The 12,112-nt window shown below is 58.3% G+C and overlaps 3 protein-coding genes across 3 annotated transcripts; 2 read left to right on the top strand and 1 right to left on the bottom strand.

Annotated features, from left to right (window-relative positions):
• Positions 1-18: 18 nt before the first annotated feature.
• On the top strand, positions 19-2,357 carry B0H64DRAFT_341170 (Peroxin-3). The gene is made up of 3 exons (XM_062801247.1): positions 19-381; positions 445-845; positions 910-2,357. The coding sequence occupies exons 1-3, from the start codon at positions 224-226 to the stop codon at positions 2,022-2,024; spliced, it is 1,674 nt and encodes a 557-aa protein (XP_062659087.1). The 5' UTR covers positions 19-223; the 3' UTR covers positions 2,025-2,357.
• Positions 2,358-2,653: 296 nt separating this feature from the next.
• B0H64DRAFT_373777 (Longin-like domain-containing protein) lies at positions 2,654-3,342 on the bottom strand (the record flags this gene model as incomplete). The annotated part of the gene is made up of 3 exons (XM_062802292.1): positions 2,654-2,757; positions 2,873-3,232; positions 3,306-3,342. 3 exons carry the CDS (start codon positions 3,340-3,342, stop codon positions 2,654-2,656), a joined length of 501 nt encoding a protein of 166 aa, XP_062659086.1.
• Positions 3,343-3,916: 574 nt separating this feature from the next.
• Positions 3,917-7,399, top strand: B0H64DRAFT_359283 (kinase-like domain-containing protein). The gene is made up of 8 exons (XM_062801675.1): positions 3,917-4,603; positions 4,660-4,741; positions 4,801-4,950; positions 5,004-5,397; positions 5,454-5,866; positions 5,921-6,058; positions 6,110-6,683; positions 6,852-7,399. The coding sequence occupies exons 1-8, from the start codon at positions 4,404-4,406 to the stop codon at positions 7,061-7,063; spliced, it is 2,163 nt and encodes a 720-aa protein (XP_062659085.1). The 5' UTR covers positions 3,917-4,403; the 3' UTR covers positions 7,064-7,399.
• Positions 7,400-12,112: the final 4,713 nt, after the last annotated feature.

The following is a 12,112-nucleotide window of genomic DNA, read 5'->3' as shown; positions in this document are numbered from 1 at the left end:
GCGCATGCACAGCAGCACCCCAAACCAGGATCAGCCCTACCTATCAGGGCCCGCCGAGCCGAGGTTGATTGATTGCAGCAGCGCAACAGGGGCCGAACCATCGGCGGACTGCTGAAGACTGGGCACCAGCAGCGAGGGAATGTCATTGACCCAACACCAACCAAACTTGGAACCTCCAACATATGCTCTGCAATAGCAGAGCTCGGCATCGATTGAAGACACCATGTTCGCAGCAACCGGACGATGGTTCAGGCGCAACCGCACGCCCATTGCCATTGGCATGGGCGTCGTCGGCGCCGGCTACGTCGCCACGAATTATGTCTTGGGCAAGTTACGCGACGCCCGGGAGCGTATGAGTAGCGATCGCATCGCAAAGGAGAAGTAAGTTTTCAATTCATTATCAACCCCGTTGAGAACTCGCTAACATGGCCGCGACATCGCCAGCCTGCGCCGCCGCTTCGAGCAAAACCAGGAGGACTGCACCTTTACTGTCCTCGCCCTCCTCCCGACTGCGACGACCAATATCCTCGAGGCCATGAATACGGAGAAGATTACGTACGAAATTCAGCAGATGAAGGGCTCGGCCGTGGCTAGGACCCGTAGCATTGGGTCGACTAGCCCACCCAGCATGTCCGAAACGAACGCAACCGACGACGACGGCCGCAGCATCATCACCGTGAGCGCGCAAAGCGAGGCTGGCATGCACACGACGCAAATCTCGGTGGCGACACCGTCGTCTACCGCGGTTTCGGAGGGTGGCGCTGCCGATGCGCCGCAGACGCTCATGGTTCCGCAAAAGCCACGGAAGACCAAGAGGCAGCTCTGGGACGAGCTCACGATCAGTTGTGAGTTGAATTAAAGGGGGTGGGGCTCTTCAGATCAACCCATGCTAACTTGACAACTCGACAGCGATCACGAGAGCATACACTCTCCTCTATACCCTCAGCCTCCTTACAATGCTCACAAGGATACAACTTAACCTGCTTGGCCGACGTAGCTACCTCTCGAGCGTCGTCTCTCTCGCGACAGGCGGCAACGGCACCCCGGGCACCATCAGCCTGGAGAACAACGACGACGACAGCGCCGACCAAGCCTACGGCACCGACTTCGACGTGAACCGCAAGTACCTGACATTCAGCTGGTGGCTGCTCAACCGCGGCTGGGTCGACGTGATGCAGCGCGTCGAGGGCGCCGTGCGCCAGGTCTATGGCCACCTCAGCCCGCGCGACACGGTCACGCTCGACACCTTCGCCAAGCTCAGCCACGACGTGCGCCGCCTGATCGAAGGAAATGCCCCCTCAAAAGGAGCCGGAACTGCCTGGCTCCCCTACCTCCTCCCGCCGCCCGGGATGGAGGAGTTCGTCCTGCGCGAGTCGGGCGTCCTCGACTCGGACCCCCTCGACGACGCCGCCCAAGGCAACCCCGCGCCGCCGGGCCCATCCTCGCCCTCCTCGGCCGTCTCGCTCCGCCGGCTGCTCGACGAGACGGCGGACCTGATCGAGTGCCCGCACTTCGCGCACGTGCACGCGCAGCTCCTGGACGCGGGCTTCTCGGCGCTGCTGGAGCAGAAGCTGGTGGCGGGGGTCTTCGACGGCGCGACGCTCGAGGCCGACCCGCTGGGCGGCGCGGGCGCCGCCGCCAGCCGCGCCGTGCTCCTGCCCAAGATCCTCAGCGTGCTCACCCGCCAGGCCCACGCCGTCGGCCACGGCATGCCCAACGAGTACCTGCAGGCCATGGAGGCCGTGCCCGACCTCGAGGGCTTCGCCGCCGTCGTCTACTCGAGCAACTGGCAGGCCGAGATCGTGCCGGACGACGGCGCCGCCGGTGACGTTCCCGCCAGCCCGGGGGGGTCGACCAAGATCGGCGGGTCGTCGCTGGCCTCGCTGCCTGGGGCTAAGGCGGCGGTGCCCCCCAAGGGGCTGGAGGCGGGCGAGGCGAGCTTGGTTATGGTGGATAAGACGGAGGGGGAGGATAAGGCGGACTTGTTTGATAGTGTGTGGGAGAAGGCGAGTGCTTCCAAGTAATCTCGGGTCGGTTGCGGGTATTCTTTTAGACTTTACGACTTTTTATATGGGTGTGTATTTATATATCATTTTCCGACCTCTATCACGGTCATGCTTCAGGCGGCTTGGGAGTCGGGGCTAAGAATTGGTGGGCGGGCAACAAGACGGGCATGAATAAACGTACTTAATGGGGGGTGTTGCTACGGGGCAGGGTTGGCATACTGCGGAGGCGGTTTGAATACAGCGAAGCTACTAGGACTCGGCCGGCCCTCGCTAGAGTCTAGGCGATATGCAGTGGTGTTCATAGGAGATAGGTCAAAGCTACGGTTAAGGCCGTTTGTTCGCTATTGTGATTTTTTCGAGGCGGTGGTAGTAACACTCTTTGGTATCCGTGAGTGCCCGACAGCACATAATATATTGGGTATCTATTCAACCACGACAACCGGGTTTTATCGTCCCAAGTTCTTGGAGAGCTTGGTACTCCACAGCCGTGACTCTCTTGCTCTGTTCCATCCTCTCTCTAAGGCTGAAATGTCTCCCTAGCCGTTTTCGCCGCCATTATATCCCATGTAGATCAGGTATGTATGTATCCTCCCTCGGCACGCCATTGTTTACCGGGCTCCAAAACGCCTCCTTCCCCGTCTCCCATCTCACATCAGCCCCCTGATGAACTGATCCAGCGCCAACTCAAACAACTCGTTCTTGACACCCGCACCGCCCTTGTGCTCGACCGGCGACAGCGGATTCTTGACCACTACAACACCCCAAGATCGTCAGTACGGCAAAACCCAACAACAATAACAAACCAACCCCTCCCCCCCCCCCTTTTTCCCATCCCCATTTCAGCAAGAAAAGTGTGTCCCACGTACCATACTCCAGCCACAGGTTGATGTACACCTGGTGCAGCACGTTGCGCATGCTGGGCGTCGCCGTGTCGGTCAGCATGACCAGCCGCAGGCTGCTCGCCGTCTCGTAGTAGTGCAGCTTGTAGTGGGCGGTGCGGAACGCCACGAACGCGTCGTCCTCCCCGCCCAGCTTGCGCACCATGTTGCGCAGCGAGAACACCGTGCCGAAGATCAGCTTCGCGTCGTCCGCTGATGAGGTGCGCAGTTGTTGCTGTTGGTGTTGTTGGGGGGCGTGCTGGGCGGCTGTTGGCCCTTGTGGTCCCCCTCCCCCATCGGGTGCCGAGGTCGCTGGGGGGAGCCAGGTTTTGGTGTAGATGCATTCGGCTGGGTGGTGGTGCGGGTGTGGGTTAGTGCGTTGTTGGAGATTTGGGCGGGGAGAGTAAAGGGGGCCCCTTACTATGCCGGTCGAAGATGTAGAACGAGTAAACAGCCATTGTGGTGGTGGTGTGACGGGCCGGGGAGGTCCCCTAGGCGAAACGAGTTCGCGCCGGGGACGGCGAGGTCGGGCAGGGCAGGGTGGGATGCGGGCGGTAACGGCGACGGTAGATGGTATAGCGGACCCCGGGGGAATTGATATCGATGTTTCGTTACGAGATGTCGGGTTTCTTCAAATCGGAGCGAGTTCGCGGTGGTTCGGCGAAGCTGGCTGCTGATTGATCAGTGATGCGAGGTGGGTGCCATGGGTGCCCGTCACCCCTGTCCCCCTTCCTGCAGGTTCGTCTCCGCTGCATTTGCGTCCGTGCGCCATCCCTATGAGGCTCTCTTTCAGGCGGGGTAGTTAGTGGGGGTTTGGAGGGGCAATGGAACGGGTTACGGGGGTTCCAGGTTACGGCTGCCCTACGAGGAACTGCGGCAGGCGGCTCAATGTGGTCTGGGCCCGATCCAGCCCTGTTGTAGGCAGGTACTTGGGCGTGAAACCTGGAAGCTGGGGAAACGGGAGGTGTGATGGAAAATTCCCGTCCCGAGGTTGGTAGCCCGATTCCTGGAGGTTGAAATTCCCGGCGCTCAGTTTCACCAAATCCCATTTAGAGTGCCGCTACTCCCAGGACCTGCCCTCTCGTTTGGTGGCCACTCGGCGACCCCCGTTCTATGTTTAGCAGCGTTTCGAGAAGGGAATGCGCCTGTTGGGACTGAAATCTTCGAAAATCATTAACGACCTACGAAGTGCCTTATCTGCCGCCCTTTCATACATTCCACAACACAAAGCGGCAGCAGCGGTTAGCCTTGTGCCTAACTCTCCGCACTGGACTTTGCTCGGTCGTCCGTCACGTCCCACATCCCGCATCCTCATACATCCCACGCCCCGCAAGCCCGAAAACCTGCAAACCTGCAGAGTAGTGAGTAGGGTCTCAGCTGGAACATTTCGGATCCCAGCCTCCAAACACTCGTGCCTAGAAATACCGACTTGTCCTGCTGATTCCATCTCGTCTTTTTTTCTCGTCCCTATTTTCACGACAGAACGAACCAACCTTGTCGGGACAGAAATAAGCTGGCCATGGCCGGTGAAGGGGACCACGATGTACGACTAACGACGCTGACTCTGCCCCTGCGTTCAAAGCCAGTTGACGTGGACGGGAATGAGGACGCATTAACCCCCGTCATTCATACGGCAGTCCCCCCGAGTTTGGTCTCGCCGGGCATCCAGGTCGAACTATATGGCGATCCCGTTGAGAGACCGGGCCTCATTCACCCTCGGTAGGTTTATGTAGCTCTCCCCAACGACTACCCACCATTAACAGCGCGATCATAAGCTCGGCACCCCCGAACGTGCAGAGCTTCCCGAGCCCCATGAGGCATCACCGGAGGACGCCTTCGGCCCACCGTGAGATCAAAGTATGCTAGAAGCCTGGCCGGCACTAGATAGCGTCACGCATACTCACAGGACCTAACAGGAAACTCTCAACGCACGATCCGAGTACAAGGACGAGGACTCAGACGGCCGCTCTCACCACCATCTCAATCAGTACGTCATCAAGGACGAGATAGGCCGTGGGTCGTACGGCGCCGTCCACTTGGCTACTGACCAGTTTGGGAACGAATATGTGCGTCTTTCCCCCGCCCGAGCCTTGTTGGGCCGCTAACCGACCCCCTCTAGGCAGTCAAGGCGTTCTCCAAGTCACGGCTCAGAAAACGCGCCCAGTCAAACATCCTCCGCAACGGCCCACGACAGCTTGGCCGCTTCCATCGGGCGGAATTTGGCGCCCCCGATGCCCCCATTCTAGGCTTCAAGGCCCAACAGGCCAAGGAGGCTAAAGATGCCCTCTTCCTGATCCGCGAGGAGATCGCCATCATGAAGAAGCTAAATCACCCCAATCTCGTCCAGCTGATGGAGGTTTTGGACGATTCCGAGGACGACAGCTTCTACATGGTTATGGAGATGTGTAAAAAGGGGGTTGTCATGAAAGTTGGCCTCGGCGAAGCTGCGACCCCCTATGAGGAGGAACAGTGTCGCCACTGGTTTCGTGACCTGATCCTCGGCATCGAGTATTGTGAGTATTCTGCGGCCTCCACTTTCACAAGCGGTATACTCATGCCGCAAGCGCAGTGCATTCACAAGGAGTCGTCCACCGCGACATCAAGCCCGAGAATCTCCTACTCACCGATGATGATGTCCTCAAGATCGTCGACTTCGGCGTGTCTGAGATGTTTGAGAAGTCCGAGAACATGAGAACGGCCAAGTCTGCCGGTTCCCCCGCGTTCCTCCCTCCCGAGCTATGCGTAGCGAGGCACGGTGACGTTTCCGGGAGAGCAGCCGACATTTGGTCCATGGGCGTGTCCTTATACTGCCTCCGCTATGGCAGGCTGCCCTTTGAACGGGATGGCGTGTTGGATATATACGAGGCCATCAAAACGGAAACCGCCAAGTTGCCGCCTGATGAGAATCCGGATTTTGTTGACCTGATGGGAAGAGTATTGGAGAAGGTTCCGGAGAATAGGATAACTATGTCAGAACTGAGAGTAAGTTCTCTCAGGTGATATTTTCCCGGGGGCGGCACACTTAACTCGTTCCAGGAACACCCGTGGGTGACAAGAGGGGCTACGGACCCCCTTCTCAGCGCCGAGGAGAACTGCTCCGATCCCGTCGATCCGCCCAACCCTCTCGAGCTAAACCACGCATTCACCCGGCGAATGAGCCATCTGATCTGCGTTGTAAGTTCGTTTCCGGCCACCTACCGCCCGCCGCTAACCAACCGCCACCAGATGAAAGCAATCCAGAAATTCAAGAGCCTCCTTTCCCCCCGCCCTCCTACCCGTCACAAGGGTGCCCACGGCGATCACGAAACCACCGTTACCCCGCCTTCCCCTTCACCGGTCAACGAGAAGCCCCCCGCCGAACTGCCCCCGACCACAGCGGAATTCGCCGCCCGCGTCCTGCGCGAGCGCCAGGAATTCCTCGCCAAGGGAGGCAAAGCCAGCTTCGACCTACCCCTCCACCCAACCCACCCCACCAACACCACCAACTCTTACACCACCACCACCGTCACAGAACCGACAGCCACCCAACCCAACGACGATCACCACCAACCACAACAAGAAGAAGAAGGACTGCAGGAACAACCCCCGCTCCTCGGTATCGGAACGGGCGGGATCGACGCCTTCCCGCGCGCCGCCGACGACGACGACGACGAGCCCCCCCAGCCCGCCGACGTCGTCTCTGACTCGCCTACCGTCGTCGACTTCAACGTCTACGACCGCGCCTTCGAGGCCGAGATCGAGCGGATCAGGCGATCCACTAGCCGCCGCGGTGTCGGTTCCGGTGCTGGTGCTGGTGCTGGTGCTGGTGCCGGGCCGCGCGGGAGGGGGGTTGTTGGTGGTGTTAGTACGGGTGGTAGTATGGGTGGTGGTGGTGGTGGTGCAGGCGCCGCCGGCGTGGGTGGCGTGAGTGGCGTGGGTGGTGGTGGTGGTGGTGGTGGTGGTGGTGCTGCTGCTGCTGCTGCGGGAGGCGCTGGGTTGGGTATGGGATCGGGCGTGATTTATCAGACGCGGTTTAGCGAGCATGGGGGGGTGGGTGGCCACGAGGGGACACCGAGGAGCTTTGTTGGTGCGGCCGGGCGGGAGCAGCCGGGCGGTGGCGGCGCGCGGCTTGCCGAGCTGGTTGCCCAGGCTATGGCCGCGGAGGAAGCGCGGGATGGGGTGGAGGGGCAGTGGCAGTGATGTTGTTGTTTCAGAGGGAGGGGGGGCCTATTGCGTGGTTTCTTCATGGGCTATGTGTAGTGGCGCCGTTTTTGTTACCCAACGGTATATGCCATGGTGGGATTTGGAAAGGGATGTGGTCTAGCGAAGAGTCAAACGCGGAGACGATCTGTCTTCGAGGATATCCGCGCAGCTTTTTCTTCAATAACAACTCTTGAGCGACATATTTCGGCCTTCCGGGGGAGGTCAAGGTTAATGCTTCAAGGTGGCGTAAATTCCCGCAGCCATGGCGAGTCAAAATATTCTAGGATCGGAGATGGCTCCGAGTCGATGGGCCGCCCGGCCCTTTTTGAATCCACCGTCCCGGTGAGAAGCTGCATTTGCACTGCCACAACCCCTCCCGCCCGCAACCAAACAGCGGCGCTCTCCCGATGTTGCCCTAACCGCTGGTTGGACGGTAGTCCAAAGTCTATTCAGGCATATCTGAAGAGTGATCTGAGCATCTGACGGGAGTATGTTTGAAACGGTGTTTTCGTTTCTGATGTGATGTATGTATGTCTAGTCCGACTAACACCGACTGTAGTGACGGGCTGAATCGACATTGCAACCCGACGCAATAGTCCGGACCGAATCGTTCCGATGGCGAGGACCCCGAGAAAGGCGGATTCATGGAAACTTTACAGTCATGTAACACCAGACTGGCTGGCAGGGCGCCGAGGACAGAAAGATGGCTTGGCTTGGTATGTCTCAAGATGGGCAGATGTTAGAGGCAAAACGGCTTGTCTTTACATAAATAAACGGTCTAGACTGTCTTTGCATGGGCTTGGTATTCCTAAAGAAAGTGACAGACTACGTGTAATCTGTTGAGTTACCTGCCTAAGCCGAAGATCCCCGGTTGTCGTGCTCTTATACAGATGTAGTCTTGCGGTGTGAGACCCGGATTTGTCTTGAATATCGAGTCCAGGCCCTTGGCTAAAACAATAAATGAAATCCGGAGAGCCGGGTCGGGACTTTTTCCGATTGTGATTTCCGATTGAGACAACCCAAGAATAACGCAACGGGTTTCAATAACCAAGGCCGAAACTCATTTGGGCGAGACAAGCAGTTGGCAGGAGGGGCTCGACCACAACGCTGCTGTGGTCCTGTGCGCCTGTGTAGCGCATGACAAAGCTGCGTGCACCGTGAGGCGCACAACTGAGAAGCTGAGTGAAAAGAGTCCGAAGTCAAACCAACCACCACAGTCACCGGGGAAATAATGAGCCGCAATATTGAACAGAAACGGAGTCCGCCTCTGCCTCGGGAGAGATCATAAAAAAGCTCGGTATGCTTGCCGCCCGCCACAAACTTGGCAAAAGCTTGTCTGGGTTGGCGAAGAACTTGGATGGAGGGACATGCCAGGGAGGAGCAGACAACGAGACGTCGGTCGCTGGGGCCGGATGTCGAACTTGTTCCCCGCGGCAGCAGGCCAAGACGGAGGCGATCCTATTGCGAAGAGGAAGGGCCCGTCCGTGCAATATACTGTTTTATGACCCCAGTGGAGGTCGCGGTCTGCAACGCGTCATGGCGGGAGTCGTCATCGAGTTCTAACGAATACCTCAGCCACGTGTGGACAATACCCCATCTGCGTGCTGAAATTAGGGTCTGATACAAGGATTGATACTTCCCGATGTGGCACATCGAACAACATATGTATGCCGCTAGACGTGCACACCGCAACCTCCCTTCCGGTCCTTCTCTCAGGGTAGAGTCTTGGCTGAATGCAGCCAACTGTCACAGGCATGCGGCTCGGAAGCCACCTTGCCCGATCACCCTGAGCCGAGCCTGCGCGTTGGCATCGCCGAGTTTCGCGATCGCCCGGCGCTGGGCAGGCCAAAGCCGAAGCTGCGGGTGAAACGGCCGGCCATGGTCATCTGGTGGTCTCTTGGCTGGGCAAGGTCACGGGGCGTCTTGGCTAAGGAGAAGAGTGCAGGACTGGCGTTTCGTCCAAAGAGTCCGACTAATGCTCCGGGAAAACGGCACCGGGTTAGTGGAAATCCCGAATGTTGACTCGGGGCAAGACACCGCCAAGGACCGGTGATGATTTCTCAACCACGTCGGATATCAAGAGGCGGTGGTGGGCAACGGGAGAGGTTCCGAGGCCCGCATGGGTGCGACCACACCAAGCCCTTGGCGGTTATCGTCGACTCCAGCAGCCTTGTGCGGTTTGGCCAATCCGGGCATACGCCGTGCTGACAATTGCTGCGTTAGTGTGGTGCGGGCATGGACGAAAATCAGGTGTAGTTGCGAAGCCGATGGAGGCAAGGAGGATGATGGGAAAGGAGTCGGGAAAATGCCTCATAGAGCTGGGTGGAAAGCAAGCTGATGCAAGTGGTGGCGGCTGGCTTGCTGCACGACACTGACCATCATCTGCTTGCCCTTACCCTTGCGTGCGTCGTGAGCTGCGGGCTCTGACATTGTGGCCGGGGAGGACCATGAGCGCACATGCAGCGTATGCAATGCATTCTGCAGCAAGGATGAGTTGGGACGAAGGGACGGAAAATGGGAAAGTGGTGTTTGTGCCCGGAAGGGGTTGGGAGGGGGACGGGGACGGGCCGTTGGCCAATTGCAGGTTGATTCAACCAGATTGATGAAGCACCTTTGAACACCTGTAACTTTGGTGGATGTATGTCTGTATGTACATAGCATGTCCATGCGTGTGCAGCTGTCCCGAATCACCTACTGGCTGAGCTGGAGGTGTCTCAGGCTGCCTTAGGGTAGGTAGGTTGTGCTTCGGTCAACACTGTAGTGCACTGTGTTGTGTACCTACCCAGCTATGGATGGAGGACGGGCGGTTCCTTGATGGTTACTTCGTAGGGGTCGTCGAGACGTTCCAGAGAATGACTGCAGGATCTGTGGTGAGCGAAACGCAGGAAAGAATACACAGGACTGTGCAGTCATCCGGTGCAGGGGAATCTCACCGCTCCCCATTCCCGGGAGCTTACGGGGCATTCCCCCGGTCAAAGGACGGCTGGCCGCCGCATCAAACAGCCGGGAGGCCGCCAACGCCGGGACCGGGAAGGATCGCGAGACGAGAGACGAAGCCGGGTGGAAACAAGCCCTGTGGCCAAGACTTCTGGTCGGATCTGAAGTGGAGAAGGGTTGGTGATCGCGCATTCCGCACTTGAGGACCACCGGACGTTGGCTGCCAAGCCAGGGACAAATACATGCGATGTCGTGCTGTGTCGTGGCCATCGTGTCCAGTATCCATCCAATGTTGTTGACTGACCTCGGTCGTAAACGACACAGCGACTCTGTGGAAAACGGAGAGGCGTCGGTGATCTCTCCTTTCTCGGTGCGGCCTTTCCAGTCAGTGGCTTTCCCTGCTGTGGAACGTCCAGGGCGCGCGCGCTGTGGAGCGACATCGCAGCTTGCTGCACCTCAATTCGAGTGCATGAGGGGACTTCTGCGAGCAACGACGCGAATGAAGCTGTGAAATAATGGTAGAAGGAAAAGAGAAGCTGGAACGCCGTATCAGGAAAGGCGGCTAGATTAGGTCAAAGGGCCACAAGCAGCTTGGCGGGGCGGTGGCAGCTGGCACCCCGACTCAGGCCGTGCATGATTACGTTACTGTGTAGGGAGTTACGAGGGAAGTCCTCTCGGCCCAGGCCGTCCCTGCCCTGAGACTTCCACAGTAACACGATCCGGCCGGGGGCAGGCGCAACCGACATGCAGCAGTTGCATCCTCTTGCCCTCTCAGATGTCAGCCCGAGTTAGCAGGGACCCTGGGGTACAGGAGCAAGACACTCCAGGCGAAATCGGGGCAGCCCCCGGGCGGAACCTGCAGAGGGGCGCACAGGGATTGTTGATTCCATGCAACGTCGAGACATCTTTGGAACTCCCGATTTCAGACAAGGCGGTATCCACATTACACAACCCCAACAACTGCTTCTTGTCATCCCACGAGCACGTTCCAACATGAAGGAAAACCACCCAAAGGAGCGAGGGTCAGGGGCGGGCAATGTTTCCATGGCCTCGCACCTAGGCAAGAACAGCAAGCTCCCGTCGGGCAGGAACTCTCCGTCGATCGGCCATTTCATCCCATTACCTAAACTCTCAAAGCTCTTTGGGGGGTCGTGTACCTGCCGTTGCACCGTTGTTAATTACAAGTACCAACCTACCCGTTTCCGCCACTCACCATTCCCTTCTCGTGAGGTTTCCTTGTTTCTCGCTCCGATGGTACTTGAACCCTGAGCCGTCCATTCCCTCAACAGGCTGACGTCTCTCGGAAACTTCATCGCCCAGCCCTGCTCTTGCCCCCAACCCATTCTGAACCAGTCCACCTGGTGGTCTGCGGCCTCGAGGTCGGTCGTGCCTGTCTTAGGCCAACGGCTAGCGCCCTTCCCACACCCGAGGACAGGCGCTCTGTGTTCTCTTTCCATTACCAAGTGCACTGCCGAGTCACACCGGAAACGTGCGCCGGTATTACAACACAGTATTGTGACTGCGCTCAAAGACTGGGTCTCCCCGCCGCCAACTTCGTCATTCACTTCCCGTTGCGATCAGCAGACGACGGGTTTTGCCTCCGCCTTCACGCCGTAGCCCAGCACTTTCCAAGCAAATAAAACTTTGCGCCCGCGACTTGGTACTACCGTAAACAGCAGTCAGCAAGCAGCCCAAGCTGATCGACGACGACAAATCTACCACTGCCCTGCATTACAAGTAACAACAACAACAACCGCCCTTTCCAGACCATTCACATCACCGTCCTTTTCTCACCATGTCGAGCCCCCGCCTGACCAAGCAGTCATCTGCCCTGGGCTGCCGCAACTAGCACCTACTAGAAGACACACTGCTCGCCTCCGAAGAGCAATGTTATTTTGAAGACGAATAGAAATCGAGAAACAAACCGGGACCAGAATAAAAAAAGAGGAACAACAGTCCATCCGCCTTCCAGCTTCGCAAGCTCCACTCCCCTCCACCCCACTTGGCTCACCCTCGACCGTCTGGATTTTCCTCGCACCCTTTTAAAAAGTCGAGGCCTCTCCAGCCAAAATTTCCTCCTTTCATCACGGAGGACCGAGGATCTCTTCG

Source organism: Chaetomium fimeti (assembly GCF_033439085.1).
Source record: "Chaetomium fimeti strain CBS 168.71 chromosome Unknown B0H64scaffold_4, whole genome shotgun sequence".
In the NCBI taxonomy this organism is placed as follows: domain Eukaryota; kingdom Fungi; phylum Ascomycota; class Sordariomycetes; order Sordariales; family Chaetomiaceae; genus Chaetomium; species Chaetomium fimeti.
This window is presented reverse-complemented; position numbering and strand designations above follow the sequence as displayed.

Coding starts and splice junctions, on each gene's coding strand:
- B0H64DRAFT_341170 (XM_062801247.1), top strand. CDS start 224: ATGTTCGCAGCAACCGGACGATGGTTCAGGCGCAACCGCACGCCCATT. Junction 382..444: donor GATCGCATCGCAAAGGAGAA/GTAAGTTTTCAA, acceptor CGACATCGCCAG/CCTGCGCCGCCGCTTCGAGC. Junction 846..909: donor GGACGAGCTCACGATCAGTT/GTGAGTTGAATT, acceptor ACAACTCGACAG/CGATCACGAGAGCATACACT.
- B0H64DRAFT_359283 (XM_062801675.1), top strand. CDS start 4,404: ATGGCCGGTGAAGGGGACCACGATGTACGACTAACGACGCTGACTCTG. Junction 4,604..4,659: donor CCGGGCCTCATTCACCCTCG/GTAGGTTTATGT, acceptor CGCGATCATAAG/CTCGGCACCCCCGAACGTGC. Junction 5,398..5,453: donor GATCCTCGGCATCGAGTATT/GTGAGTATTCTG, acceptor CCGCAAGCGCAG/TGCATTCACAAGGAGTCGTC.